The sequence below is a fragment of the Pipra filicauda genome, unplaced genomic scaffold (genome assembly GCF_003945595.2).
Source record: "Pipra filicauda isolate LSUMZ 115617 unplaced genomic scaffold, ASM394559v2 scaffold29_size4552773_pilon, whole genome shotgun sequence".
Classification (NCBI taxonomy): domain Eukaryota; kingdom Metazoa; phylum Chordata; class Aves; order Passeriformes; family Pipridae; genus Pipra; species Pipra filicauda.
Genome location: NW_024104420.1, coordinates 4135740 through 4162383, shown reverse-complemented (window position 1 = coordinate 4162383; position 26644 = coordinate 4135740). Strand labels below are relative to the sequence as shown.

At 36.7% G+C, this 26644-nt stretch overlaps 1 protein-coding gene across 2 annotated transcripts in view; it reads left to right on the top strand.

Annotated features, from left to right (window-relative positions):
- KCNN2 (potassium calcium-activated channel subfamily N member 2) overlaps nucleotides 1-25361 on the top strand; it is a 74368-nt gene extending 49007 nt beyond the window's left edge. The window contains exons 5-9 of one of the 2 annotated variants that reach the window (XM_027710274.2): nucleotides 12093-12203; nucleotides 14675-14802; nucleotides 17298-17306; nucleotides 19343-19412; nucleotides 21150-25361. In XM_027710274.2, coding sequence (XP_027566075.2) covers nucleotides 12093-12203; nucleotides 14675-14802; nucleotides 17298-17306; nucleotides 19343-19412; nucleotides 21150-21437 — 606 coding nt within the window. In that variant the 3' untranslated portion in view covers nucleotides 21438-25361. The remainder of the gene's footprint in view (nucleotides 1-12092; nucleotides 12204-14674; nucleotides 14803-17297; nucleotides 17307-19342; nucleotides 19413-21149) is intronic. The other variant, XM_027710275.2, reaches the window with a different exon arrangement.
- The last annotated feature ends 1283 nt before the right edge of the window (nucleotides 25362-26644 follow it).

The following is a 26644-nucleotide window of genomic DNA, read 5'->3' as shown; positions in this document are numbered from 1 at the left end:
TTGGCTTTGCTTGTCTTTCTTAGATTTTGATGCCAGAGAGAATAAAATGTGCTCATAAATTCATTAGGAAAAATATGGAGAAGCAGTGTATATTGCCACAGGGACATGCAGAATGGGGACAGAACCCTGTTATAAAGCTTTCCTTCTTCCCAGGCACTGTTAATTAAGAAGCAAATACTTGAAAGTGCAGGTATAAGATCATTTTTTTTCCACTCAAATTATTCAAGACTTTGCAGAATTTCATTATGAACAAGTATTACACAGAAATCTAGGATCTTTCAAAGCCCTGCAGAAGTGCAATGAGAATAGTAGTATTGGTAATAATCATCTATGGGTTTTACACAAATGCATTTCTGCTAGTGCAAATGGATAGTAGCAGCTGGACTGTTATTTTAAATATCTGTGGATCAGCTTATGATTTTATTATGATGAAAACAAAGTAAAAATAAAATTAGAAAAACATAGTACATATTTTTGCAAATTTTATTCTATACACATGTGAATGAAGGGCACAGAAGTTGAAATAATAAAATGGATTTGTCATTTCAGTTATGATAGCACTACTTGGATTCAGATTATTTCTGGCAGTTGCTTCCGTGAACAACTAAAGTACAAATTTATATATACTACTTTTTATACTATTTTCACACATGGCATTGCTTTTTCACAACTGATAGACCTGTAAAATGTATGGATGATACTCACCTTTGTGTCTGTGATTGTTTTTTCTTAGTGGTCGTAAATTCTGCAGCTGCTTTGGATGCACAAAGTCTCCAGTCTCTCATGGTAATGAGTTTGGGATAAATACCTCCAGAGACAGATAGCATTCTTAACAAAAAAATGAGCCAAGTAGCTAGTATGTGATGATAGGTAAAACAATTCTGAAAGCCTCACCTCTAATTGCATTAATGTCATCTTTGACAAAAAAATTATGGAGCAATAGGAAAAAGTCAGATGATAAAATTACTCGGGGGGGGTGTTTGTTTTGTTTTGTTTTTATAAAGGATCTGAGAGATACAAAGTATGAAACAGTGAACATAATAATGAACTCTCTTCCAGCCTAACCTGCAATACCAAAAAACTTATAGGTCTTCAATATCATTCTTTAAAACCAGCTACTCTTCTGAAACTTGTACAGTAACTAATTAATGTTTGTTGTGGAAAACTATAAGATCCTAAAAGAACAAACCTAGTGATTTTTATTTCAATAGGAGTTATTGATGGTCTAATGAAAAGATACATGAGGGTAACTGTTGGATGTATGTAGCAAAATGCAACTGTATATGTGATTTTAAGAAGAAAAGTGTAGTTCCCTAGGATCTGAAGTAGCAAATACATTGTTGGATTAGTGTAACCAATAAAAAATACCATTGAGTGTTTTCTTTTGGGTAAGGTCCCTGTTAAAAAGGATAGAAGGCAGAATAAATAGAAATACTTGTGAATACAGGAGTAGTTACACAGACCACTGAAGAGTTAATACTGGTTTCTCAGAACTGATGACCCATGGAGGCCTTGTTTGGGAAAAGAAGAGCCCAGGTGCCTTGGCTGTCCTCCCACTTTGGCCTCAGGAGTTGCTTTCTGTGCAATGTAAATGGAGGACTCAGGCTGAACTCTGCCTTGTACTCCAGCCTGGGAAGTGGACTTTGTGCAGTTTGCTGGTGGCACCAAGTTGAGCTGGCTTTTGGAACTGTAACTGCTGCTCTCTTGAGGCACTGGTTCAAGTGGCATCTTTGGAATTCTACAAATGTGCACTGCTGGTAAAAAATCTTTACACATACTCAGATTATACCAAAAGGAAAAATGCTTTGAGAACTGTTGAGAGTAAGAGAGCGAAGAAGTCTGATTAATGTACTAGAAAAACGGGGGGAAAAAAGTCCTGTGAACAAAGAAGGCAAATAGCGAGAAAATATTGTCATATTGAACAGTTTACTTTCTGATCTTGCAAAGCGGTTAAATATGTGAAATTTTCATGAAAATACTGGCACAGCACAATACAAAGATGGGTTAATGCAGAGATGCTTTACAGACAAGCAAGTGAGAGTGAACTGGATACCTCACCTCGATTACCAATAAGTATTTTTCCAATGAGACTTCACTAGGCAGCAGTAGTAGACAGTGGCCCAGTTGGACTATAAATCAAATAGCACATGTGTCCTCTGCCCTCTGTATACATTAGGTAGGTCTGCAAGGCTGTGATGGATGGATAGAAATACAATTGCTCTCACTGTTGTTAGAACAGGATAGAGAGGAAGTGGTGAGACCCATGGCTGCACGTTGTGCCACTCACTGGGGTTATGTCTGCCCACTGAGGACACTGTGCCTGGTGGTCAGTGCACACCCGGGTAGATCTCTCAGATCCTCATCAGCAGGGGGATCTCAGCTACAGGTGGAGCACTTTGCTTGTCCAGTTGCTAAGCACAACTGCTTGTATAGGCAGCACTTCCACCTTCTTAATGGCTTTTTGGAGTTAGGACTGTGGAGTGCTTTGCAAAATTTTCCTTGCTTTAAGAGAAGTATAATGAAATCAGCAAAAATTTAAAGATGGTCAGTAGAAATTGGGGAGGAGGGGCAAGTGTGAGAGGATATGGGACAATACATAATTATGGCCTGTGAGATGGACAATTTTTATAGACCTTTGTAAGCTTTTATAGTTATGCAAGATAAAATAATGGCAATCCATTCTTCCAATTCCAGATAAGAGGATCTGTTGCAAGGTTTGAGAGGACAATTCTCCTTTTATACATACAGCATTATGTGGTGAGATGGTGCACTTAATTTATGATGCAAAGCTTAGGATGCACAATCTTCCTGCAGAGCCACCTGTAAACAGTTAGAAGCAGACCTGTAGGTCAAGCCTGTGTTGCTACAAATAAAATGAATGAGCTGCAATTGTCCTGTCACAGGGTGCACAAGTTGTTTTGATGAAGATTGCTTTAAATAAAATAGCTGTTATTTCAAAGTATCTGCCTTGCTAATGCTGAAATTACAGTTTAATTGCTTCTGTTATTGAAATGAACTTCAAAGAGATTGTTAGGCCTATGAAAGAAGCAAATAAATAAGGAAAGGTCCTTAAATTTATGCAGTAAAGGTGGACAAGATTAGAGTTTTTTTCTTGCAAATATTTTAACTCTCATCTTTTAACTACAGGATTTGAATACCACTAATGTAGATGAAGAATTCTTATTAGAGTAGCTGTAATGCAGTCAATATGCACAGTCTGGATTTAGGGATACTACTTTTTATTAGTTCTAAATTTTGAATCAAAAATTAATCAGATCTCATTTCAAATGTTCTCATGCTGTGAGTTTTAATGTCCATTCGAAGTATTTATTTAGTTCTAAACAATAACAGTTTCTTTCCTATGAATCATGAAAAAGTGGTGAGGATGAGGTGTTTCTTCTGTGAGAATAGGGTGCTCTTCATTTAAGGTTAAATGATGGTGTTTGTGTATACAGTTTTATTGCAGTCAGCCTGATCTTACCAACAAATACAAAGAACTATCCAGAAGAGGAACATGGCACCTAGAGTGGCATAGTTTTTAACTGTATGACTTTTGTAAGTAGCAAAATCTGAACTGTATCATCTTTGAAATTTACTAGTTACTAGATTGTAAGAAAAAGAGGGAAAGAAAAAAGGAGATTCTAACTGAATAGTTAACATGGTCTGCATGTCTTCTGGGATAAGTCCTGAAAAAGAGAAAAAGAAGGTAAACATCAGATTTTAGCAATCAAATATCTTTAATTATTTTGTAGAACTTTCTATGGACAATGTACAAAAAGTTCATAAATTATTTTGCATAATAATGCCTAAAACAGTGTGCAGTTTTATGAAAACTGTTATTTACATTGTTTAATTGGCAAAACACAGTTGTTTGTGAAACACAGAAATGTATTTTGAATTATACTCTAAAAGCTGAAAAGGTATGATCAATTCCAGTCAGAGCAATGTGGTGAATAGTTTTGTGGATGAGGGGAATTTCAAAAATCTAGAACACTGCTCAATTTTTACTTCCCTGAAAATACAGAAAATATGAAAAGCTTTTCCTACAAATTGATAGCATCTCAGTTCCACGTCTCAGATATATGTTAGAATTAATTTCAGTTAGTTTTGATAATTCAGTAATAAATATAAGTGACATCAGGCTTTAGAACAGATTGTGTTTATTCCTTCTAACATATTACAACCTACATAGACAGTGTGTTGAGCAGAAATTTATTATGGAAAAGAAAATTAATGATGCTTTAATTCTTAGGGATGAAGCTCTTAAAAGTTGGGCTGCTCAGACATTCTTCAGCTCCTCTACTATTGTTGTTCCAGCACAACAAATTGTAAAAATAGAAACTTTTGTGACGAAAAGTGTTGTTTGGGATTATTTTATGTCCATGGCTTGTTGGAATGAAATTTTTAACTGAAGTAAAGAAAAATAAAGTATTAAAATTGAGTTGAGAAGCTCCAAAAAGTGATCCCTAAAGTAGTGGTCATTAGGGCGGTATTCTGAAATGTGAGAGAATGGCAGAGACTCTACCTCCATTTGAGTAAACAAAATCTCCTGAAAGTTTTAACCCTCATTTAGAATTAGAAAAATTAAAGGAAAAAAACTTCCTCGGAAGGTCTTTAATTTATACCAGTAGAGCAGGGAAGTTTTTGAGCTGTCAGAGGACAAGGGAACTGTTTCACTTAGATCTAGCTATGGATGCATTTCAGCAAATTCAAAGGCAGCTAGTTCCTGGCTGGAATGAGCAGCAGTTGTCCCATGTTGTTTATGTTGATGTGACTGGAACTGATTACTCTTACAGCAAGACTTCTGCTTTGTTTTGGAAAAATATAATTTCATCTACAGTAGCTTCAGATTTAATACACTAATTTTCATATATTTTTACACGTAGTCTTATGAAACTTTTGTGTGTGCAACATAGGTGTTGGACAAGAACATTGCTGGTAGCCATCATCCCTTGTAGGCTCTCGAGCCTGCTCATTTAGGGAAGTCGAACTTCACCTCCTTGCTCAGCAAAAAGGTTTTTTGCACACTGGCATAAACTGTTTTGATCTCCAGGAATTTTTTAGCTGTTATGACCACTGAAGGGTTTCCAGAAGCCCAGACACCAGGGAACATTCAATTGTCAGGCTGCTCTGAGTTAACACTACTATCATTTATAGGTTCCCCTGTAGAATAGATATTGTCATCATCTTATAAATCATCATGTCCTGTGCTGAACCACATGTCTTTCCTAGTACTCAGCGTGCATTACTCCAGAAGTGTAATTCACCCCCACTTGCGACTACCCATTACTGTGTGTGAGAGTATTTAATCAATTTCACATTTATACATAACATTTAATGCTCTTCATAATTTTTATTTTTGAAACATTGCTGAAAACCTTACGTAATAATTAGAAGTAAAGGAATCTGGTCATCTGCTGTTGTACAGATCAGAAGTTTAAACGTTGAAATAAAATTCTAGATGTGTTGCAGACAAACACCGCTGAAGACAATAGTAGCCAGGCAACTATTGAACTATTGAAAGTATAAATAATGGAAAACTATTTTAGGTCACCCTTTGGGCTGAGATGGCATAGTTGTTGTCCTATTACTCATGTTACTTTGTTTCAGTCTTGCAAGGTTACACATCTCTCCCAGTAAACAATGACACATGCAAAACCACATTTATTCAGCACCGTTTCCCTAGACTCTGTCCTGTGGATGGATTCCTCCCTCAAATTTTGCTTTGCTTGTTTTGGAGAGCTTTTTTTTACTTCAAAGAACATTTTTTTTTTTATTATTATTTTTCCCCTCTCCTGGTGGTACTGTATGTCCACCTTTTAGAGATCCAAACGAACAAAATACCCGTTTAAATTCTTACAGGATTTTCATTTTATGCAGAGCAGCAGGAGGAATGTTGTGCCTTTTCTGGTGCAGAGATAAATTTCCCACCAGAACCATATGTCTGCAAAGCGGACCTTCTCTGTCCCTCAGTGGATCCCAAGGAAAGTGAGCAAGAAATGTGGCAACTGCCTTCTTTCAGCTACAGGCAAGTATAGCAGGACATTTTTCTGACACCTACACCACTAAAGACTGCACTTCGCTTCCAGTCCAGTAAAACAAAGCTGTCAGGAGACTTTCAACTGAGTCACTGATACAACAGTGTTGCTTCCCTTCTCACCAATAGCACCCTTCAGGCATGTATATAACCTTCAGGTGTTTGCACAAATGGCTCAATTCAGTGTTGTCTTGTAAAGGTATTTTGGAACCTTATCAAAGAAAGAACCAAGTGAAAATGCCAGAGGCATTTACTTAGAGGAGTACAGGGTTTCTCTACTGACCACGTGCTGCTTTCGGTACTAAGTGAAAAATGCAGCCAGTGCTAAGCTTTATTTGTCTTACATAAACCTTTGGACAGTTGGAAGCACCTCTCTGGTTATCACTAAAACTGGGCTTTTACCAAAATGCTAGATGTAAACACTAGACTTCGCTTAAGTCTGAACCCTGCAGTTTTACAATCACTGTATTGCACCAGTGTGTACCCTCAGTCTTGGCAGTTGTGAGTGGTAGTAAAGGCGTGATCTTGATCCAGATTTTGTAGCCTCACTCTCATCCTGTACTTTGGGAAATACCAGCTTTTTCCTTCTGTCTGCCGTGGCTGTGTCTACTGTGGTTTACCATAGTGTAAAATTCTCTTTAGCAGCTCTACATTAGTAAGCTTTGGTGTGATGATTCTGCTGATAGCAGCAGAAACCTCAGGGTGGGCTGCATGAGTGAAGAGAATAGAGGACTGTAATTGGACTGCAAAAGGCATCTCAGCTGATACTGATACATAATTTTGGCGATCAACAGGAAGATTTGAAGGAGAAAAAAACACAATGTCAGGTCTAGTATGATGTATACACTGCAATTTGATAATATAGATCTACCATCTTTATTTATTGTTATTTATGTTCTTGTAGCACTTCAAGACTCTTAAGACTTGATCCAACTGATACCAGTACTGTATCATCATGGCTAGGCTTCGTGAACAAAGATTTAGGAAGGCTCTATCCACGTTTGTTACAGGCACGCTGGTGGCTTATGAGGCCAATACGAGACAGGCATGTCCGATTGCAAAAGGCACAGCAGAAAGACTCCTTAGATGGTGTATTCTGCAAGGCACGATTCTTTCTACATTGTCTTTTCACCAGTACTGTATAAAGACAGCAGAAATACATAGTCCAAATTCCTGAACAGTTTACTATCCCCATAGAGCGAGTAGAGTGGGGAACAAGGAGGGTTCGTGTAGAATCAGAATAAGTGATCTTGGCATAACAGAATCTGATGTACCTTCAGTGGCTGTGCAAGACCTTGTAGTAAGTAATATCCTAGAAAAGAAGGGCAGGAATTTGAAAGAAAACCATATATTATATTTGTTTATGTTTCTAGGCAGCTTTTCCTGAGTAAATAGGACTTTGTTTGAAAGAGCTTATTAAAGCTCAAATCCGTGAGGAACCATAAGATATTGCAACTGAGGGCAAATGTTCTGTATGTGATGCCATAGAGAAGGGAATAGATGAACACAGTGCAGAGTAACATAATAAAAATGGCAAAGGAAATAACCATTGTAGCAATTTCTGATGTATCTAGGAGATAATTTGCTTTTTTAAAACAACCGAGAGTTGCATAATTCAGAACTAAGTGCCAAGAGGAGACACTGTGCGGATAGATAGGGAAAGTTGTAGTTCATGATGCTGGAGAGTAAAGTGAAAGATAACACCAAGTAATAGTTGTGCTTTTTTTTAATAGGAGCATGTTTAAGCATTTTGTTCAAATTTTGCTAAATTTAAAGTATAACTTAAATACAATTAATTTCACCTTTCTTCTCTTTCCCTTTACAAATAGCATGGACTTGATACCAAGAAGCTGATGTCTGATGATGTCATTTTCTTTCCCCTCAATTTAGTCCATCCTTCCATTCATTTTTTTTAAGGAAAATGATTAGCCTACTACTGTTTAACAAGTACCTCAGTATGTATGTGAGTCAGATGTCCACATACACTTCTACTTACACTTCTATCAGGTAAACTTGCTTTGGATTATAGGCATTAAAGAGGGTACTGAAGGATGGCTTTCACAGAATATTGCTTACCTGCATGAGCATTTGAACTTTAGGCATCGTTTGTCCTGAACAGGAACAACATATTTAGACTTAAAGATGCAAATAATGTCCTCAGATTGTTTGCAGACACCTCAAAGTGTTTTTATAAAGGAAAACAGCTGAACAGACTGACAGTCGAGGGGAGTTTTGTCCTGTTTAAATGATTGTAAACTTTATGCTACAAGATTGTACTGCTCACAGATGCAAGTTTTATGTCACCATCAGAGATGTGGTGCCACTGTGCAGTCCAGAGTTTGTTGCTTTGCTCAGCTGGAAGACTGAGGATGTATAATATGTTTATTTTCAGACTTCTTGCTTTTCCTGTATACTAATACGCAACATTTCCCATCAAGCAAGAAATACTATGCATTCAGGGTGAGATTCATGTACTTCATGTTCCAATCCTTGCAAATAGGAAATAAGCATTGCTCAACTCATCAGTGGAGTCCTGATCTTGTTGTTTTTAGGAAGCCTATTTTTAATAATCTTTAAGGGCTTCTCTTGCATTAGTAGATAAGTTGGTTCAGCTTGTGCATGATTTCTGAAAAATAGAAAAATTCAGGTACATCAACTTTTAAAACTGATGATTGCTGGCAAACACTTGACCATAGAGTACTTGATGGTCGTCAGATTAATGGACGGTCAATTCTGTTATTGCCTGTTTCCATTAAATGGAGCAAATGAGCAATATAGTCAAACCTTAACTTTGGTTTGACCAATTTGCTTACATTGCATGTATTGGAATAATTTCTGTCCTAAGTGCCCTTAAAATCAGGCAGCTTACCAAGTCAAAATGCACTACAATAACTCTGTCATGCAAGAGGTGGACAGGGGACTGACTAAGGACCGCAAATTTCAAATAGACTTAGTTGCTGCTTTGATGTTCAAAAATATACGCATTCCTGCCTTTTTTATTTTCTTCATATTATATCTAATTCCCCTGAAAGTTAAGCAAGATCTTAATGCAGTAATTTACTGTATTATTTACTTCAAAACAGGATAAAAGAAATGATGCTGGAAATTATAAAATGCAGTAATCAGATATAAGACTTTGTGGAATTTTATTCTCTAAAAAATCCTTCTTGTAGTTGAAATAATTATTATGGTGCTTTTACTTACACTAAATAATTTTTATAAATAATTAGCTGGTGCACTACATAGTATGGATACAAGAAAAAACCTGAGCTACTGATTTTCACGTGAATCAGGATATTCAAAAAACTTGGAAAGTATTTTTCTTACAGTGCTACCATTTTAAAGTAACTGTATCACTTTTATTTAGTTTCTGCAATTTTGAGTAATTCTTACTGTCTTAGTATTTTTAACAATGCTGAGCTCCTGAGGAAGAGGCATATAATATGAAAGAGCACTGTAACATAAAGTATTAACTACCATTATGTAGTTCAAGTGGAATTTCCATAATTTTGTATCCTGTTATGAGATTAATTTTTTTTCCTTCAAGGTACTGCAAAATGTAAACATGCAGATAGTATAATACTTCCTAATTTTACAGAAATACAAAGAGAGCTCATTTGCATATCCTGAGATCCCGTCATGTACCACAAAACCAAGAGGTTTAACCTGAATCTAGAATACCTTGCCATCGCAATAAGCTGTTCTGGAGATGAGGAAGATAGGAGTGCATGTACACCATAAAGGTGGTTGTCATAGCTTATCCATGACAGTATTGTGCTGCTGCAGGCAGTATATTTCATGAGACATAAAGCTACTCTTTTTAACAGCGTTGGGCCCTTACAACTGTGTCACTCTGAAAAAGGAGGAGGGTTGATCACAAAATCTGGAACACTTTCACCTCAAACCAAACTCCTTTTGCCGGTCACCATTCCTCTAGCCTTTTTGAGGGGGACTAGGAAAGGATGCTCTAGTATTTCTCTCCCCCAGTTAATTTGCATAAACAGCTGTTTTGTGCCAGTGGGGTCTGTATTAATAAGCCGTGCCATTTTAGTGCTCTTGCTGTAAGCATGCAGAACTCCAGTTATGTCATTAAATCAGCATCTGGCCCTGATTCTCCTGGCATACTGGACCAAAAGGTATCTGCTTTTATCTTCATTTTCTTGGTGTTTTATGGGATAATTTATTCATTTATTTGCACACAAAGAAGTCTTCTGCACATTAGCATTTCCCGTGACAGGAAGAAGACCTGAAGAGTGCTGTCTGTTTCCTGGGGAGGTAGCGCATATGTTAGAGCATGCCCTGCCCAGTCCTGTTCCCAGAAGGCTCAGTGGATTCCTGCAGTGCTTAGCCTTGAACCACTTGGGCTGTCTTCTTCCTTTTTAACCGTTAATGGGAACTGGAGAAGCAAAGGAACTTTTAGCCCCATTATGACTTGTCTCATGGAGCGAGCAAGACTTCAAGTAACTTGCCATGAAATTCTATTTACACAGGATTGGAGAAGAGAGGGAGAGAGAACTGCTAAGCTAGAAGGCTTAGTATTGAGGACAGGAGAGAAGCAGGAAATGCAGCAAAATTACAAGGGACTCATTTGAGGGAATGCTGAGAGCTGTTGCAGCAAGAAGCCTTGGTAGGTGACAACTAATTGCAGAGGATTAGGTGCTTGTGAGGGAGCAGATGGATTTCTTGGAACAATCTACCAGGGGAATGGAGAAATAATTAATTGGAGGCTTTCACAAAATTCATTGTGTGCCTCAGTAAGTGCACAGAGAGACAAGATTCATTTTTTTGAGGACACTATGTGAATAAGGGTTTCCAATGAGTTAATTATTTTGCAGTCGTTATGTGTTTGTTAATGGATTTTGTATTTTGGAAGCTAGATTAAGAGATTTCTTCTGTATTTTCTGGAGATAGTAAGGCAGTTATAGAGATGGGAGACAGAGAGAAAATAGATTTTTGGGAGAAATACAGAATGAGTAGAAGAAAGCTCTGTGAATGAAAATGTGGTAGACCTCAATGTGCAGTGAGAGATTGCTTTATATTGAAGTGTAGCTAACACAAGTGCAATGACAACTAGATTGGACTGAATCTGCAGGTTAAACACAACCTTATATATTCAATGAGATTTTTATGCCTTTTTAAAAATCAACTTGTAAAAATTTGTTTATAAAAAAATAAATACTCAGGGAGCAGAATTTATAAATAATTGAAAGAAAATTATGCCTCTAGATGTGTATAATATACACTTCTTTTACCACCTAGCTCATTTCAGCCTCCTTTCCTTTTCACCACTCCAAAAAAAAAAAATGTAAATTTTTGATGCTGATAAAGACAACTGTCATTTCAAAGGGACAGGAACCTACTGGCATTGTCCTGTTGGGAACATGCATGTCCATGTATATACATGAATGTGCATACATATAGACAGCATAAATTAAAAAACTGGTATTTTCTCCATCCAAGTTTTGAAGAAATGGTCTCATGTATGTGTGCTATTTTAAATGGTAATAAGATAAGCAGAAATAGTATAGGAAAAGATTGCTGAAGGACTCATAGAACAGCAGGAAAACACACTAAGGTGATTAAATACTAATTTTATTATTATTTTTAGGACCTAAAATCCTATGAAAACTTTTCTTTTTGTGTATGTGTGCTAAATACTAATCTAATCTTATTTCTTCATTAGCATTTGCTGTAACCTTGAGGAAATTTTTAAGAACAGCATTTATTTACTAATATTCTGGGGTTTAAAAGTTGTTTTGATCACCCCTTTTGTTTATGCATTAGAAATGGGACGTGTTCAAATTTTCAACCCCTGCAGAAAAAGAAAAAAAGTAGAACTTTCAAGTGGTGTTGCTCACTAATTATTTTGGTGCTCTGACAGTTTACCAGCCTGTAATTACTGACTTTTCATATTACTGCTGTAGCATGTTCACTGTATTTACCAGAGATGAATCACCTGATGCCTGCCATACTTCTACAGCAAAGGAGAAACTTGCTCTCAAAACTCTGCAAAATACAGTAGTAACACCTTGGGGGTTTGTTTTATTGTTTCCAGGGTGCTGGGTGCACTGCACTGGTGGTAGCTGTGGTGGCAAGGAAGTTAGAACTTACCAAAGCTGAAAAACATGTGCATAATTTCATGATGGACACCCAGCTAACTAAAAGAGTAAGTCGCACTTTATATTCACAACTGAAAAGGAAATGTGTATTACTTTATTTCTGCATTTGTTTTAAGTAGTCTCCTGCTCAATTCTCCTGATGAACTTTTCATGAGTGGGATTTTGAAAGAGTAGAAATTGAATGCCTTGAGTTTTTCTCTGAATTGAGGACAACTCAGAGAAAACTGAGTTCTCAGAAACTTTAGAGGATTTGAATATTCTTTAGAGGTTCCTTGTAGCTAGAAGATAATTGGTGTAACCATCAGTAAAGTGCAGTGAAACTAGGCTATTATATTAAACTAAAACCTTTTGTGTGGCATATGAGAAGAATATAACTTTTTTTTTTTAGCTAAAATAGATGAAATGTCCAATACATCCAAGAATTTCAAGCTATGAGAGATGTTCTAAGGAAACAATATATTCAGGGTCTGTGAGGAAGATAATCTTTCCTATTGTTTTTTTGCATTCAACACAGGTTTATTTAGCAGCATATAGTACTAGAGGGCCCTGAAAGATGTTTGTATATAATATTTTTAGAAGAGATTATTTTTAAAAAAATAGAAATCATTAGTATTTATAAAAATATTTTAAATTAAGAAAAATGCAGCAAACAAGGTAGTAGGAATCCTTATTTACTTAAATAAGACAGGTCAGTGTTGAGAGAACAAGAAAATGAGTAGTGACTGCACAGTCCACTCAACGTGTTTGATCTTCATTATTGAGAAGAGCCAATGTGGAGGCAAAGGTCAGTATACCCACAACGGTAACTCAGCAGAGTTTCTTCTTACTGATGGGTGCAGAGGGATGTCAGTGCCTGAGATGGAGACGACAGTTCTGCTCCAGGTGAGGAGGGTGGCTGCCTCCTCGGCACTGCTCCCTCAGTGCTGTGGAGAGCTGTGTCATGTCTCTAACATGCTCTGTTTCTCAGCACACTGCTCTGGTTGTGCTGGCTCTCTCATTTCTGTGCTGGTTACCGCTAGCAGCCTGGATCTCTTAGCAGTGACAGTGGGGAAAGACTAAGGATGAGTGGGAAGGCAGTTGTATAGGTACAAAGGGTGTCTGACATGAGGTGTTTTTCTGATCTTGTTGAGTTACACTCCTACTACTGTTTGTTAAGACTGCAGATATTAGACTGCAGAACACAATTTTCCCTTCATAACAGTCATTTTTCTAGTGTAATCTGGCAGCTGAGCTCAAAATGTCTTTCAGAAGAAAAGAAGGTTTTGTAGAGATTGGCCATATCTTGAGTCTGGTGTTCATTTGTGACTTTTGAAGTTTATTTTATTCGACTGTTCTTCATAAAAATCTAAATATCAGTCTAATGTGTTATCCAAGTGGTGCTTTGGTAGCTTCAAACTCATGAAACTTGAAGCACATAGAAAACAAACCAAGTAAACAAATCTGAGAGGCGCATTGGGTCACGAGTAGTTGTGCAGGTGCTGGAGAGCTTTCTTCACGGCCTGGAGACAGCCATACCTTATGGAAGTGCAAGGGCTTGTTAGAGATTGTGAGGAGCTCTCTAAAACATGGGTGTGCTCCCACTAAAGAGAGGACCAAGGTTCTCCAACACTTACAGGAACCCACTTACAGGTGGGGACCTCTTGCTGGGAAGAGCTATTACATGACATTCCTGCAGTGCCTTTACTTAGATGCTGACTTAGCTCTGACACTGCAGTGACTGGAATGATGTAAAGCTAGAGACAGAGAAAATAAAGATGAATAATAAAAACATTTTTGCTTTGCAAGTTACCTAGTCATTCTGCCATTAATCAACATTTCATTGAAATTATTTGTCTGTTGTTTTCAAGCATTACTGAAATTTTTGGAGGGCCTAAAAAGGAAATGTAGGTACTCCTACCTTTAACATTTTATGGAAAGCCACATTTAAAAAAAAAATGAAATCACTTATGAAATATAACTCTGTCCACATTAATTGACAAGATATTTTTTCATCTTCTCAGAGAATAATAAAAAAGAAATGAGATAAACATAAAAAACCAACCAACCAAACAAACAAACAAAAAAACCCCCTAACCTGTTTAAACAACTCTGGAAGCTTAAAAGACTATTGTATTCCTAAAAGAATAAGAGGTACTAACCACAGAATAAGAAAGAGAGAAATGTTATGGTCCTATTAAATACAGTTATTTACCATACAGATAATGCATTAGTATTTCTTCACTGTGAATTATATTGCCATAAACACCAAACAATGCTAAGTCTCTGAAGAGGGAAAAATTATTCTGGGATGCAAAAAAATTTGATCCCAATATCACATCTATAAGTAATAAGGCAATCACTCAGCAGTCCCCTTAATCCAGTTATTGCTTGCTCCCCTCATTGCTGCAGCTTCTTGATGTACCTACTTCCCACAGTTAAGGCAGCATGTTAACAGCTTTAGAAAGAGGTTATACCAGAAGAGTGGAAACATAACACAATACTACTTTTGTCAGCTTGGTGTTTTTCTTTTATTAAACAGGTGAAAAATGCAGCGGCCAATGTACTCAGGGAAACATGGTTAATTTATAAAAACACAAAGCTGGTTAAAAAGATAGACCATGCAAAAGTAAGGAAACATCAGCGCAAATTCTTGCAAGCTATTCATCAGTAAGTACTATTTTGCTTTCATTTTCCTGTCAAGGTGTTTTCTCTGTTAGTTTCCTTTTCCCTCATAGTCACTCTTAGTCCCCATGTCCCATCCTGCCCCTCTTTTCTCTCCCCCCCGCCATTCCCTTCCCTTTGTAGAAGATTGTTGATTTTTCTGTTAAGAATAAGGCAAAGATAAGGTTTTACTATATTACCTGCCTACAGTGAATAAAAGGTATGCTGGCTGTTTATCTCCATATAAACTTTTTAGTGTTTTTTAAGAAGTTTCCCATGCTTCTTGAATTATCTAAGACTTTTTTTATTCTTTGCCACTAAAACTATCCTTTTTTGTTATTCATTTGGTTACAGGTAGTAAGATGAAAGCTACAATAGATAGAAGAAAATAAAAACCATTTTCTTTGTAGTAGGTGTTTTCGTATTTTAAAACCAGAATTATGTGATAGAGGAGAGTCCATGAGCCCAGCATCATTGCACAACCTAATAGAATTTAGTTCTGTCTCTCTATCTCTCCACTATGTATTCTCAATGCATAAGATCAGATGTTGGTATGTCAGCTATGACTCCTGTCATCTGTTCTAGAAAATGGGAGTATATGCCAACAGTCATGTGACCTTTCAGCACCTTTGGCATTATTGAAATGAGTTCTTCCCTCTACTTGTGGGAGTGAAAACGAGCCTGAGACCTAAAACCAGTAGGATTAAGCTGTACCATGGTATTGCCAGACTATAAGTATTTATCTAACATTTGTTGTACATATTTGTCATAAAGCACATCAAAATCATCAGAATTGCACAATGGTTCAATTACTCTTCCTTGAACTACGTAGGAAGAAAAGACAAACAAAAAAAAGAGACTTCCATCTCCAGGAACCAGGATTCTTGAGGAATGGTCAGGACCTATTTGTCTGTTCTGTTGTCCCCATCTGTTACAGCCATTTGTCCAGCCTATGAAATTAGTTCCCATGAAATACAGGGAGATGTAGATAAATTAAGTAAATTTAATTTCAAACTCATGGTTTGATAACTTTTAAGTATCAGTCTGTGTCTAAGCCAACTAGTGAAGAGGTGGAAGCAAGCATCCATCATGAAATGAACATCTATGTGTCATCTTGCAGGGAAAACAGGAAGGAAAGGCCACGTTAACACATTTCATATTAGTATATTTAGGGTAACTCTTTCTTTCTCTGTTTCATAGCAATCTTTTAAAGCAAAGGGTAGCTCAGCTTAAAGTGTGAAGTATTCTATAAACCTTGATTACTGTTATATTTAGCAAACTTGCAGGATTAGATGCCACTGTGCTATAGTGGAGATACTTCAAGAAATAAAAATGCAACAAAAGTTGAGGCATTTTTATGTGGATGTAAAAGGTATATTTTCCCAGTTTGGTCATCCTGCTTAGCTTATAAGGACTGGGAAGCGGAGTGGAGTGGCAGGGGTTCTGGGAGAGAGGATGGCATGTCCTGTGCATCCTTTGCTGGACTTGAATCCTTGATTGCAAAGGTTATTTCTTAACATTCTAACTTGGCTATTTATTTTGTCTGTACGTGTGTCTGCCTGTGTATCTGTGTGTGTATGCATACGTATGTTCAGAGAAGAATCTAAAAAGCACAGCAGGCTTGATCTCCAGCTTTATATATCATTCAAGAGCTCTGCAGGATGTAAAGTGTTGTTCTGCACCTCCCTTAAAAATTAATGGATTAGGTGGGGTGAAGAAGGTGGCAGCAGTAATTTTTCCTGTCTGTGACAGCTAGACTTTGAATGGCTATGTTAATCACTTCCCTCTTTCCTTTAGCACTTTGGATGCTAGCCCCAAAACTTTTGTATTTAAGAGGACAAATTAACAAAAGAGAATTTTCTCAATATGCTGAAGGATGCACCATGGATGAAAACATTGCTCTAGCAGTTTGTTTTCTTCCTGATGTAGCTGAGTAGATGGATGCAAATTAATATTTTATCCCTTTGCATCTCTGAACATTTTGACTTATGATTTTCTGGTTTTCTATCTGGATTCTTAAGTTTTGTTTGGTCCCTCCCCATCATCTTTCCAACCATTTCACTGGAGACAGAAATAAAAAGAGTGACACTGCAGGGCCAGTTTTGTAAAAGAAACCAGAACAGATCATGGTAACAGTCTCAAAGTCATGGTCACAGCTCTAAAATGCCTTCAGCTGGTCTGAGTCTTTTTTGCTTCTCATGCACACTAGATAACATGAAGGTGTAATCATCTAAATGGTAACATTAAAAGGCATGTTATGTAATGTATGAATAAGAAAATCTGCAGATGATAATTAATGGGAAGGTTTGAAAATATTGCAAGTTCCTTCATCATGAATGCAAGTGAGTTAGACTCTTCAGACAGCTGACTGAAAGAAGTAGGACCCTCTAGGACTTTCCTCCTGCTGAATCGAGCCCACTGTGCTCATCTGGTTGCTTTAGTATATTTTACACTTTGTTTTCTTTTGTTTTGTCTTTTTTTTTTCAACAAAATGAAAATAGAGCTCGGAAGTAAGTTGTATAAGCTGTTCCTTTCTAAATTTGCAGAATTTACCACTGTCTGCATGCAAAAAATAGAGTTTTTATTTGTGAACTTCAGTGGTCTGATTGCTACCATGGAAATGCGATCCAGAATCATGATCTTTTTCTGTGATAAGTGATGTTCATCGAATCTAAATTTTCTCTTAATGAATTTAAGAGTGAAAGTCTGATGGTTTTCTTTAAATCCGGCTGCTGCAGCTAAAGACTTGCCATTACCTATAAGTTCTTACAGCCTGTGGTAGGTGTTGGGTTTGTTACCATGGAGAATTATCATGTTGTTGTCAACTGGTACGTGTATTACCACAATAACAGTGAATTTCCTGGAATTTGAAAATTAAAATGTCAAACAAATGAGTCAATGAATCTTAAGAAAAGCGGAAAACACGTTCTGCAAATTATTTGAGAGATGCTCACCAAAACACTGGGGTTGTCATTCTCCAGTCAAATCCTTTTGTGCTCACCTTTGAGTAATTATTCTGTTCTGAGACTGTAATGATATAATTCCATGCCTTGGAGACTCCTCCATAATTTTGCTTTAGAAAAACTCCATCTTATAGCCTCTGAAAGCACCATTCCTACAGTTTGCATTTATGTTGTGCTCTGAAAGAAGCTTCCAGGGGAGGAAGAGCATATGACATTCAAGTAACAAGCCATTGAAATGCCAGTTTTATATGAACAGTTCATTTCTACCTTAACAGAGTTATTTCCATTTATTTTAAAAATATATTTTTAGATTATATTTCTCTCTCCACAACTTATTTTCTCATGGCGGTTAGTCTATATATGAAAGGAAATGCTCGTAAACTAAGGATATGAACAGAAACTTTCTAATTTTGGAATATCTTCAATAAAGCTTTCTTTAAACTAGCTTTCAAAGTAATACTATCACTGAGAAATGGGCAGAGAATGAATTGGCAACCCACCTGCTGCCAAACTTACTTCCATTTGACAGCTAACCAAATTGTTATCTTGGTTGGCCTTTGACATCCTAGTTGACTGAAATGGTATCTTATCACACATTGTTTATAAAATTATATGTTGTTTTTGAAAGATGGTATTTTCTGCTTAGAACAGCCACCAGAAAAGTCATTGAAAGTCCAAGTATTTGTCTGTTCTGAAATGCTGAACAAATGACTCGTACTTAAGGCAGAAATTGCTTATTTGTGGAAATCACATCTACAAACCACTCCTGTGGTAGTTAATTTGGAGAATATGGGCTTTGTATCAGGGAACACATGAGAAAGGTCATGTGTTGATGTCTTTCAAAGAATGTGCATAACTAATAATAATGCAGATGGGTACTCATCAAAAAAAAAAAAAAAATACCCTTGCTGCTTCTTTCATAGTTTTCAGTGTTGTAGTTTAAATTGTGCATTGCAAAGGAATGTCTGATGTAAATTGAAAATGTAATCATGTTTAGATTCACAAATTATCTAAGAAAATCAAATGTACTGGCAAGTATGTTGGTTATTTAGCTGCTGGTAAGATGGAAGTTCTATTTAAAGTAAGGAGAAACTCACTTATCACTGTATTTCCATCAGGTTCAAACACCTGCTAACCCAATCCATTTCCGACAGAACAGGGCTAATACCTGTATCTAGTCATGTAGGCATGGGAAGATTCTTGATTGCTACAACAATAATGACAAAAAAACAGTTGTTCTATGTTTCTTCCTATATCTACTTGTCACGATACTGAGGCTTTGGGGAATGTTTTGGCTTTCTTTCATGTAGTCTGGATAAACTGTTATCTCCTTTTTTGAATTCAACTTTGACCATGGCAAGTGGTATTCTCAAGGACATCACATTTCCTTGCTCTTTCCTTTTTTGCGGTGTTGAAGAAGCATGCTTCTCATTGTAGCAGGCACATGACCAATTCTGACTCTACACAAAGTAGTCAAGGCATTGTCCGTGCAGTTATTTGCTCCCGTAAGTTTGTGCATGCTCTTTAGAAATCCTAGTATGGCAACATACAAAAAATATCTGACTTAAAATTCTACTTTTTAGATTAAGAAGTGTAAAAATGGAACAAAGGAAACTGAACGATCAAGCCAACACTTTGGTGGACCTGGCAAAGGTTAGTAGGCAGTTACTGTTGTTTTAACACTCATCCTTTCAAAATTAAGAGTTTGTAAGTGAAAATGTTATGCATTATACATACAAATATTGTTAACAAGGTTGTTATTTGTAGCAAATGAAAATATGTGTGTGTTTTGTGGTAGCACCTACTGAATGAAATATCTTATTTGTGGTTAATTTATGGTGAATACACTGTATTTATTTATTTTTTTGTACATTTGAAAAAGACTTCACAATTGAGAGGCTGATCGTAAGAGCTCCTGAAGTGACTGCAGTGGTCATGGTAAATGCTGAACTGTGAGTGGGCTGTAGTGGTGTAGTGCTGTGTAGTAAAGAGATTTGCCATCTGGTGATAGTGACTGTGCTGTGAGCGACTGTGGTATATAGCCCCCACCTAGCCTGGAATTAGAGCTTTTCTATTCCTGTTGTCTTAGGTAGCAGTGACTTTCGATAAGTTTAAGCCTGCATTTATTTAAGTTTTTATAATGAGTTTTTTATAATTGGCCTACTTTGCCAATCCATCATAAGACTTTATTAATTTTTTTTAAACCATTTGATCTGAGGTAAAAGAGGCTATTCAGTTGCAGGCTGCTTGTTTATTCTTGCCGGGATTTGTCATTAATATAAAATAATAACTAGACAGCTAGAGGTCTGAGCTGATAGCTTTTCAGATTTCTCATTAGAGCTCAATATTTAATGGTTACTGTGATCTTAATATGAGTCATTAACAAGCTCTTCCTAAGGGTTTCTCGTACACCTTTTCATTTACATCAAAATCCTCCTTGACTCAAAGTGCATCAAGGCAGAGATTAAACTCTCAGTTTTCATTACTCTCTTGCTATGCAGAACCACCTGACAATTCAGTTTGTGAAAATATAATTCAGTCTAATGCTTCTGGCAACTAATAAGGACTTTTAAGATACTATTTATTGTAGACTGTTTCTCTTTCAAGGATTATGCTAGCATCCTGAAACAGAAGGCAGAGAAATGGGTTATCAACACTCCTGTGATACTGAAGTGCTTTACACTTCAGGCAGTCAGTCATTCAATTAATTTTCCTTCCCTTTGGATGGTTTATAAACTTCAACCAGTTTGACTACTGAACCAGTTTTAATTCTAGTTTAATTAAGCTGAAGTCTCAGTCTATGAGGCAGAAATTCAGTCATTATTTTTAAGCAACTACAACTCTCTGTGAAATAATACATTTCAGATTATGTTTTTACTGACCACTATGGCTTTTTAAAATGCACTCTATATACTTGCTGTAACCAAACAGTGTTTTTTGGAGGGAAGATAGATTGAGGAATGCAGAAAAAAGAAGCATATAATTGAGTTTTTACTCCTTGTGCTACCTTTCAAAAACAATCCACTCAGCTACTCCTGCTGCCAATTCAAGAAAACCTGCACAGTTTGAGGAGAGAGTAAATAAATAACATTTGTGTTCTACTTAGAAGCATGTGTTTAAAACCCGAGTCAAGAACAGTCAAAGATGAAGCACAGCTTTGGAGCTATCAGTCTGCTGGTGGCTTACATAACTGACTGCTCAGAAAGCTTAGCCTGGTACACTGCCAAGCACCTGACTTTCAAAAAAGTGTTTGGTCTTTCCTTTATTGCATTTAGACTTTGACATCTAGAATGCTACTCAAAATTTATTGCATTTATGCTCAACAGATTTAGTGGAAAGTTTATTCTACTGTAGTTTAATCTACTTTTATTTACATCCTTCTACTTTCAGACTCAAAACATCATGTATGACATGATTTCTGACTTAAATGAAAGAAGCGAAGATTTTGAGAAGAGAATTGTTACTCTGGAAACTAAACTGGAAACTTTAATTGGTAGCATTCAAGCTCTCCCTGGACTGATTAGCCAGACAATCAGCCAGCAACAGAGGGAATTCCTCGAGGCTCAAATACAAAATTATGATAAGCATGTTGCCTACAGTGCTGAACGATCACGATCTTTGTCAAGAAGAAGGAGATCATCCTCCACAGCACCACCAACTTCATCAGAGAGTAGCTAGAAGAGAATAAGTTAACTGCAAATAAAGACTTTTTGCCATCATATGGTCAATATTTTAGCTTTTATTGTAAAGCCCTATGGTTCTAGCCAGTGTTATCTGGGTTCTGATGTCAGAATCCTGGAAACCTGAATACATTTTAGGCCAAAATGAGTGAAAACTCTTCTTTTTTCCCCCTCCTCCTCTCAGATGCACAGTGAATGCACCTATTATCGCTATATTAGATTGTTCTTCCTGTAATTTCACTAACTTTTTATTTATGCACTTCAAACAAGCTTTACTACTAAAGTACATAATATAATAAAAAGGTTAATTTCTGCACATAGTTGCTTGGTTACTTGGACTTAACAACCAAAAAAAAAGCTCACAATCAAAAGGCTTAATTATGAACTTTTAAGGAAAAAAAAAAGTGAAGCTTAATAATTATTTCTTAGTATGAAAGCTATTTGTCTAAACTTTGCTTGCAGTGGAGGGGGAAAAAAATCAATATTAATCTAAAAGTGTGCTGTATCTGTATAGTAATTTTAAAAGGTCACTGACAGCTTCGATTTCTGAAGTGATTAATTAAAAATATAATTTATCCTAGAAACTAAATCATGAAGTGATCTATGGGGATTTTTAATCTTAGGGCTTTTGTTTACCATGCATTGTTACGCACACACAGACATAGATTATACATATATACTTATGTATATAAAATTATTTAAGCAATGCCTGTGGCAATGATCTTTTAAACTGACTATTTGTAAAGCTACTGGCATGCAAGAAGCACAGGCAAAATTCCTGCTTATCTGTTCAGAGTCTCACAATTATGCCAGGTAAGTATGTCCAGATCAAAAGCATCACTTTCAAGCCTGAAGTCTCCTAATAATGCTCTTTGGGTTTTGAAAGTGTTAGGTTGCTACTTTCTTCACTCCCTTCTTTGTGTTTAATGTTTCTGGAGTGAATGATTGACACACAGACTTGCAGTATACACAATTGTGTGATAGCAGCACAGTGTTCTGTATACATTATATTTGGGTAATCCCCATGGTTCTTGCTATGCAGTCAAGCTTAGCAAAACACTTTTAGCAATATTTCCAAAAATTCTTGTAAAAAGCCAGCAGTAGACGGGAGTTATGGCACTCTGGTATCTGTAGTACTTTACTTTCATGAACAAAAAATAAGGTCTCCTACTTTTATTAGGAAAAAAACCACAAACAAATCAAAACACAAACTAACCACAAAGCATAGTGTAGGCACTTGTGAAAAGGCTCTGACTGACTTATCTTCTGGTTTATATCCAGAGTAGCAAAACTAGGTAAGCTTAAATGCCCAGCGTATGCAACTTGCATTCACAATTCCTAGTTAGGAAATTATTTGACTTTATGAAATATTTTTTAGTACTTGCTATTTATGAAATATGCTAGTCCAGTCTGCCCCTCCCCCAATTTACAGACAAGGGTGACACTGTACCTAAACAAGTAGACTTGTCTGACTGTTTCCAAGGAATACTATGTCTACCTAGAAGTAACTAACTTGCACGTTGAAGGAATTGCAGATTGCTCTATGAGACACTGTGAGTTCTGGTCAGTAAGAACAGGCAGGAGAGAGTAATGCAGGAAGTCATGCCAGAGCCTTGCCGGACAAGACAGAAGAGCTGTTCTCTCCAGCAACTGTAATTTCCCAAACCAAATACATAATCTGAAAAACAGCAAACACTTTATGTCCATTTAAATTAAAGGATCTCCTTTTTCTGGTGCTATAAATGTATAACTGATGAATGTAAGTGACATCCAGAGGCATTGCATGTTTATGAAAAGGACAAGAATTTCTCCAGCACTTGTTATGTCCTTCAGAAAGATTATGACTTTGCAGTATTTTCCCACCTAGAGCAGGACAGTTGCATGTCTTTGGTGTGCCTTATTTACAGACTGTGGTATTTTGTGACTGGAAATAACATGCAGTATGCATAGTATTTGCTGTTCTGCTTTTGTTTTTACGAAGTTCATTTCCAGAAGAAAAGTTGGATATTATATAGTGCTAATACTTTTCTCGTCCAGTCCTTAACTAGATGAGATTGTGAATGGTCATGTGGCCACTTGCTTTACACTGCTGGCAGGTTTAGAAGTAGTGATTAATAATATTGAAATTTTAATACTAAAGTTTTAGTCTTCTTTTTTCTCTCTTTTTTTGTGTGTGTTTAATTTAGAATACTTTTCCTGGCATTGAATGTGAAATACACTTGCTGTAGCTTGAATACATTCCCATTTGTCCTGTCAGCTTGAATTAGCTCTATCATTGTTTACAACATCTTTTGTAGGACCCATTTTTTTTCTCCTCTGAATTGCGCAACAGGATTTTTTAAGAACTTTTTTAAGAATTTTCAAAGGTCCACTTTGAAAATTCATGTCAGTCTTTCAATTTGAATTAAGTTCCAGCTATAAGTATTGAGCTGGCTATTTCTGTTGTGAAAGACCAATTGTCATCTTTGACCTCTCAATTTCTTTTACACACTAGGACTCAGGAGCCTGAACTTACTAAATTCTTGCAACAGCTTTATGCACCCGTGAGATGCATCAGGACTATCCGCATCAGTGGTGTTCTGTAACAACCTACCAGATTATTTTGGATTTCTGTCTTTGTTTTTAAAGCAAACAAGAAGTGATGACACCATGGAATACTCCAGTTCCACGTCTTAATTTACCTTAAAACTCACTACAAGTATTTTATCTGTGTTTGCAGTACAGGTGATTCTTTTCTTGTACTACCTGGTTTTAGAAAATGCTTAAGTGGTACATGTGAATCCAGTACCTGAAAAGACAGATATAAACTTCTATTATGAAAAGCACAAAGCAATTTGGTTTGATTTTCTTACTCCTGTCACAAAATTCCTTTTCATCTTTCCTTGTTTGACTTTTGTAGTACCACAAATTCCATTGCTGATTTTTTATTTCCAAAACCTACTCCTTTACTGTTGTTAGAGTATGAGCTCACTAAAAGGAAAGCATAGCATTATGACAGATCTTGGAAACTGCTGTATAGTTAAATGTTGATTTTTCTCTGAAAGATTGTTTATAAATGACAAGGACTCTTTTTCAAAGCATATGGCATATTTACCATGTTACAGTTGTAAAACTTCATGCACCTCTTGCCTTAGTTTCACCAATAGGAAAATTCAGCTTTCAGTTGCTATTATACTCCTCCTTTTCACTGCATTCCAGACACTGATTCCATTTATCAGTTTGTTTGGAGTCTGACAGAGACTGAGCAAAGATACCTTGCTTGTAAGGACTGAAATGCAAGATCACAAATAGGCCTATTCACTATGCTTAAAACTCAGTGCATTGATTTAAACAGTGCTTTTTAGTTACATTTAGGTTTTTTGCAGGATCAGAATAACACATTCATATGTATTATGCTTGCAAATGCTCTGCAGTTCTTAATAATGCGAATCATTAGCTATTGTAAGCCTGCAGACCTTTCCAGATAGACTTGTGCAACTCAGCCTTTCTTTTCTTCCTGCTGCTCGGTAAGGAAGGATCTGATATGGAGAGAGGTTCACTATCTAAAAGTTAAGCATCCAGGTTAGGGGCTCTAAATGCCTTCTGGAAGTCCGTACCTTTCCTTGTGAGCTATTTAAAAGCCAGGGCTCCCCAGACTGAGTCTGAATCACTGTCATCATTAGAGGTCAAAAATAAGTGACGGGCATACTGTTTTACAGATTGTAAAACTCTTTCCATGTCAGATCATATGTGAACATTCGAACTGATATGCCACACACTAAAAGCATATCGAAGCATAAAAGAATAAACGGTTTAAATGTGTCTAAAATTCAGAATAAAACTTATTAACCATATCAATACTAAAAATGAAAATTGTCTGAAAGCTCTTTTCCCCTAACTAAAAGTTATGAAAAATTTTAATAAATTTTATGAACGTAAGGAAGATTTTTCTGATTAGTGTGTTCTCTCCGTCTGCCAAACTTTTTGTTGTTCATACCCCTTCGTTAATTATTAAAGTCCTTGAAGTTTTTCTGCCTATTTAATCCACATTGAAAGTACTTATTAAGAGGTGAGAAGCAACAAACTAAAATGGGGAAGGTAGGAAAGAGCTAACACTGCTGTTCCTCATTTTTAGAAACCCACCTCTGCATCAGCATATCTAATGGCTTCGATAGAAACATACACAAATTTTAGCCACTCCTGGCTACCTAAATATGAGCCAGCTGTAGCCTGGGAAGAGCAGTGCCATATCAGTACAGTTCTGAGATGAGGCTTACACACATTCAGAGCCAACCATTTTTTAATGTGGAAATTTATGTATAAAGAACTTTATATATGCATGATAAAATTAACCTGCATCTATCAATTAGGGCTCATGAATCTGGTCTTATATCTACTAGCATAAATGCAGAGAAGACTGAGCTGTAATGTGTATTAGCCTTTTTACCCTAAACCTTTTAAGGAGTATCTGTAAGGATCTTTTCTCTCTCCATGACTGAGAGAATAAAGAAAAAGAGACGCTTAGGAGATGCTTTGTAGTCAGGTGTACATAGGTGTGGTTCTGACCTGCCTGAATGCCTCACTGCACATCAGCTCTGGTCTAGAGCTGGGTTTCTAGAGCTGAGTAAAACCACAGGGTTTTACTCATTCCAGAAAGAACAGTTTTCTCTCACTATAGTGTGAGTAAGCACAGCACTGAGTAAATAAGTCCCATCTCTCAAGAGCAGCCTGGTGTGCAAGATGATCACAATAAATAGGAGAGTTGTGTTAATTTATGTCACTCTGCTCAAGACCCATGGCTTAAGCATAGCACCAAGCCCAATGCAGACACTTGACTCCCTGCCAAGAATTGCTTGCAGCTGGACAGTACAGCACATGGATGGATTAGGTGCAGCATAGTCTGGACTAGGGTATGTAGACATGCTAAAATGGAGGCAGTTCCCAGAATTAGCATCATCATACTTCTGGGTACTATATCCCTTTATTACAGTGATATAGTTGAGGCTCTATTGGATCAATAATATTCAGCCCTTTACATGAAGAAGATTCTCCTACAGAGGACTGCAAATCCTTTCTGCTTACTGGAGGATATGCAACACAGCTCCAGTGAAAGAAACAATATAAATCACAGTCTCAAACCTGTTGCAATCTAACATGGCAAGTAACCAAATCAGATGGAGAAGTGAAGCATAAAAAGCTTTAGGCTGACTTCCCTTTCTTTTAAAT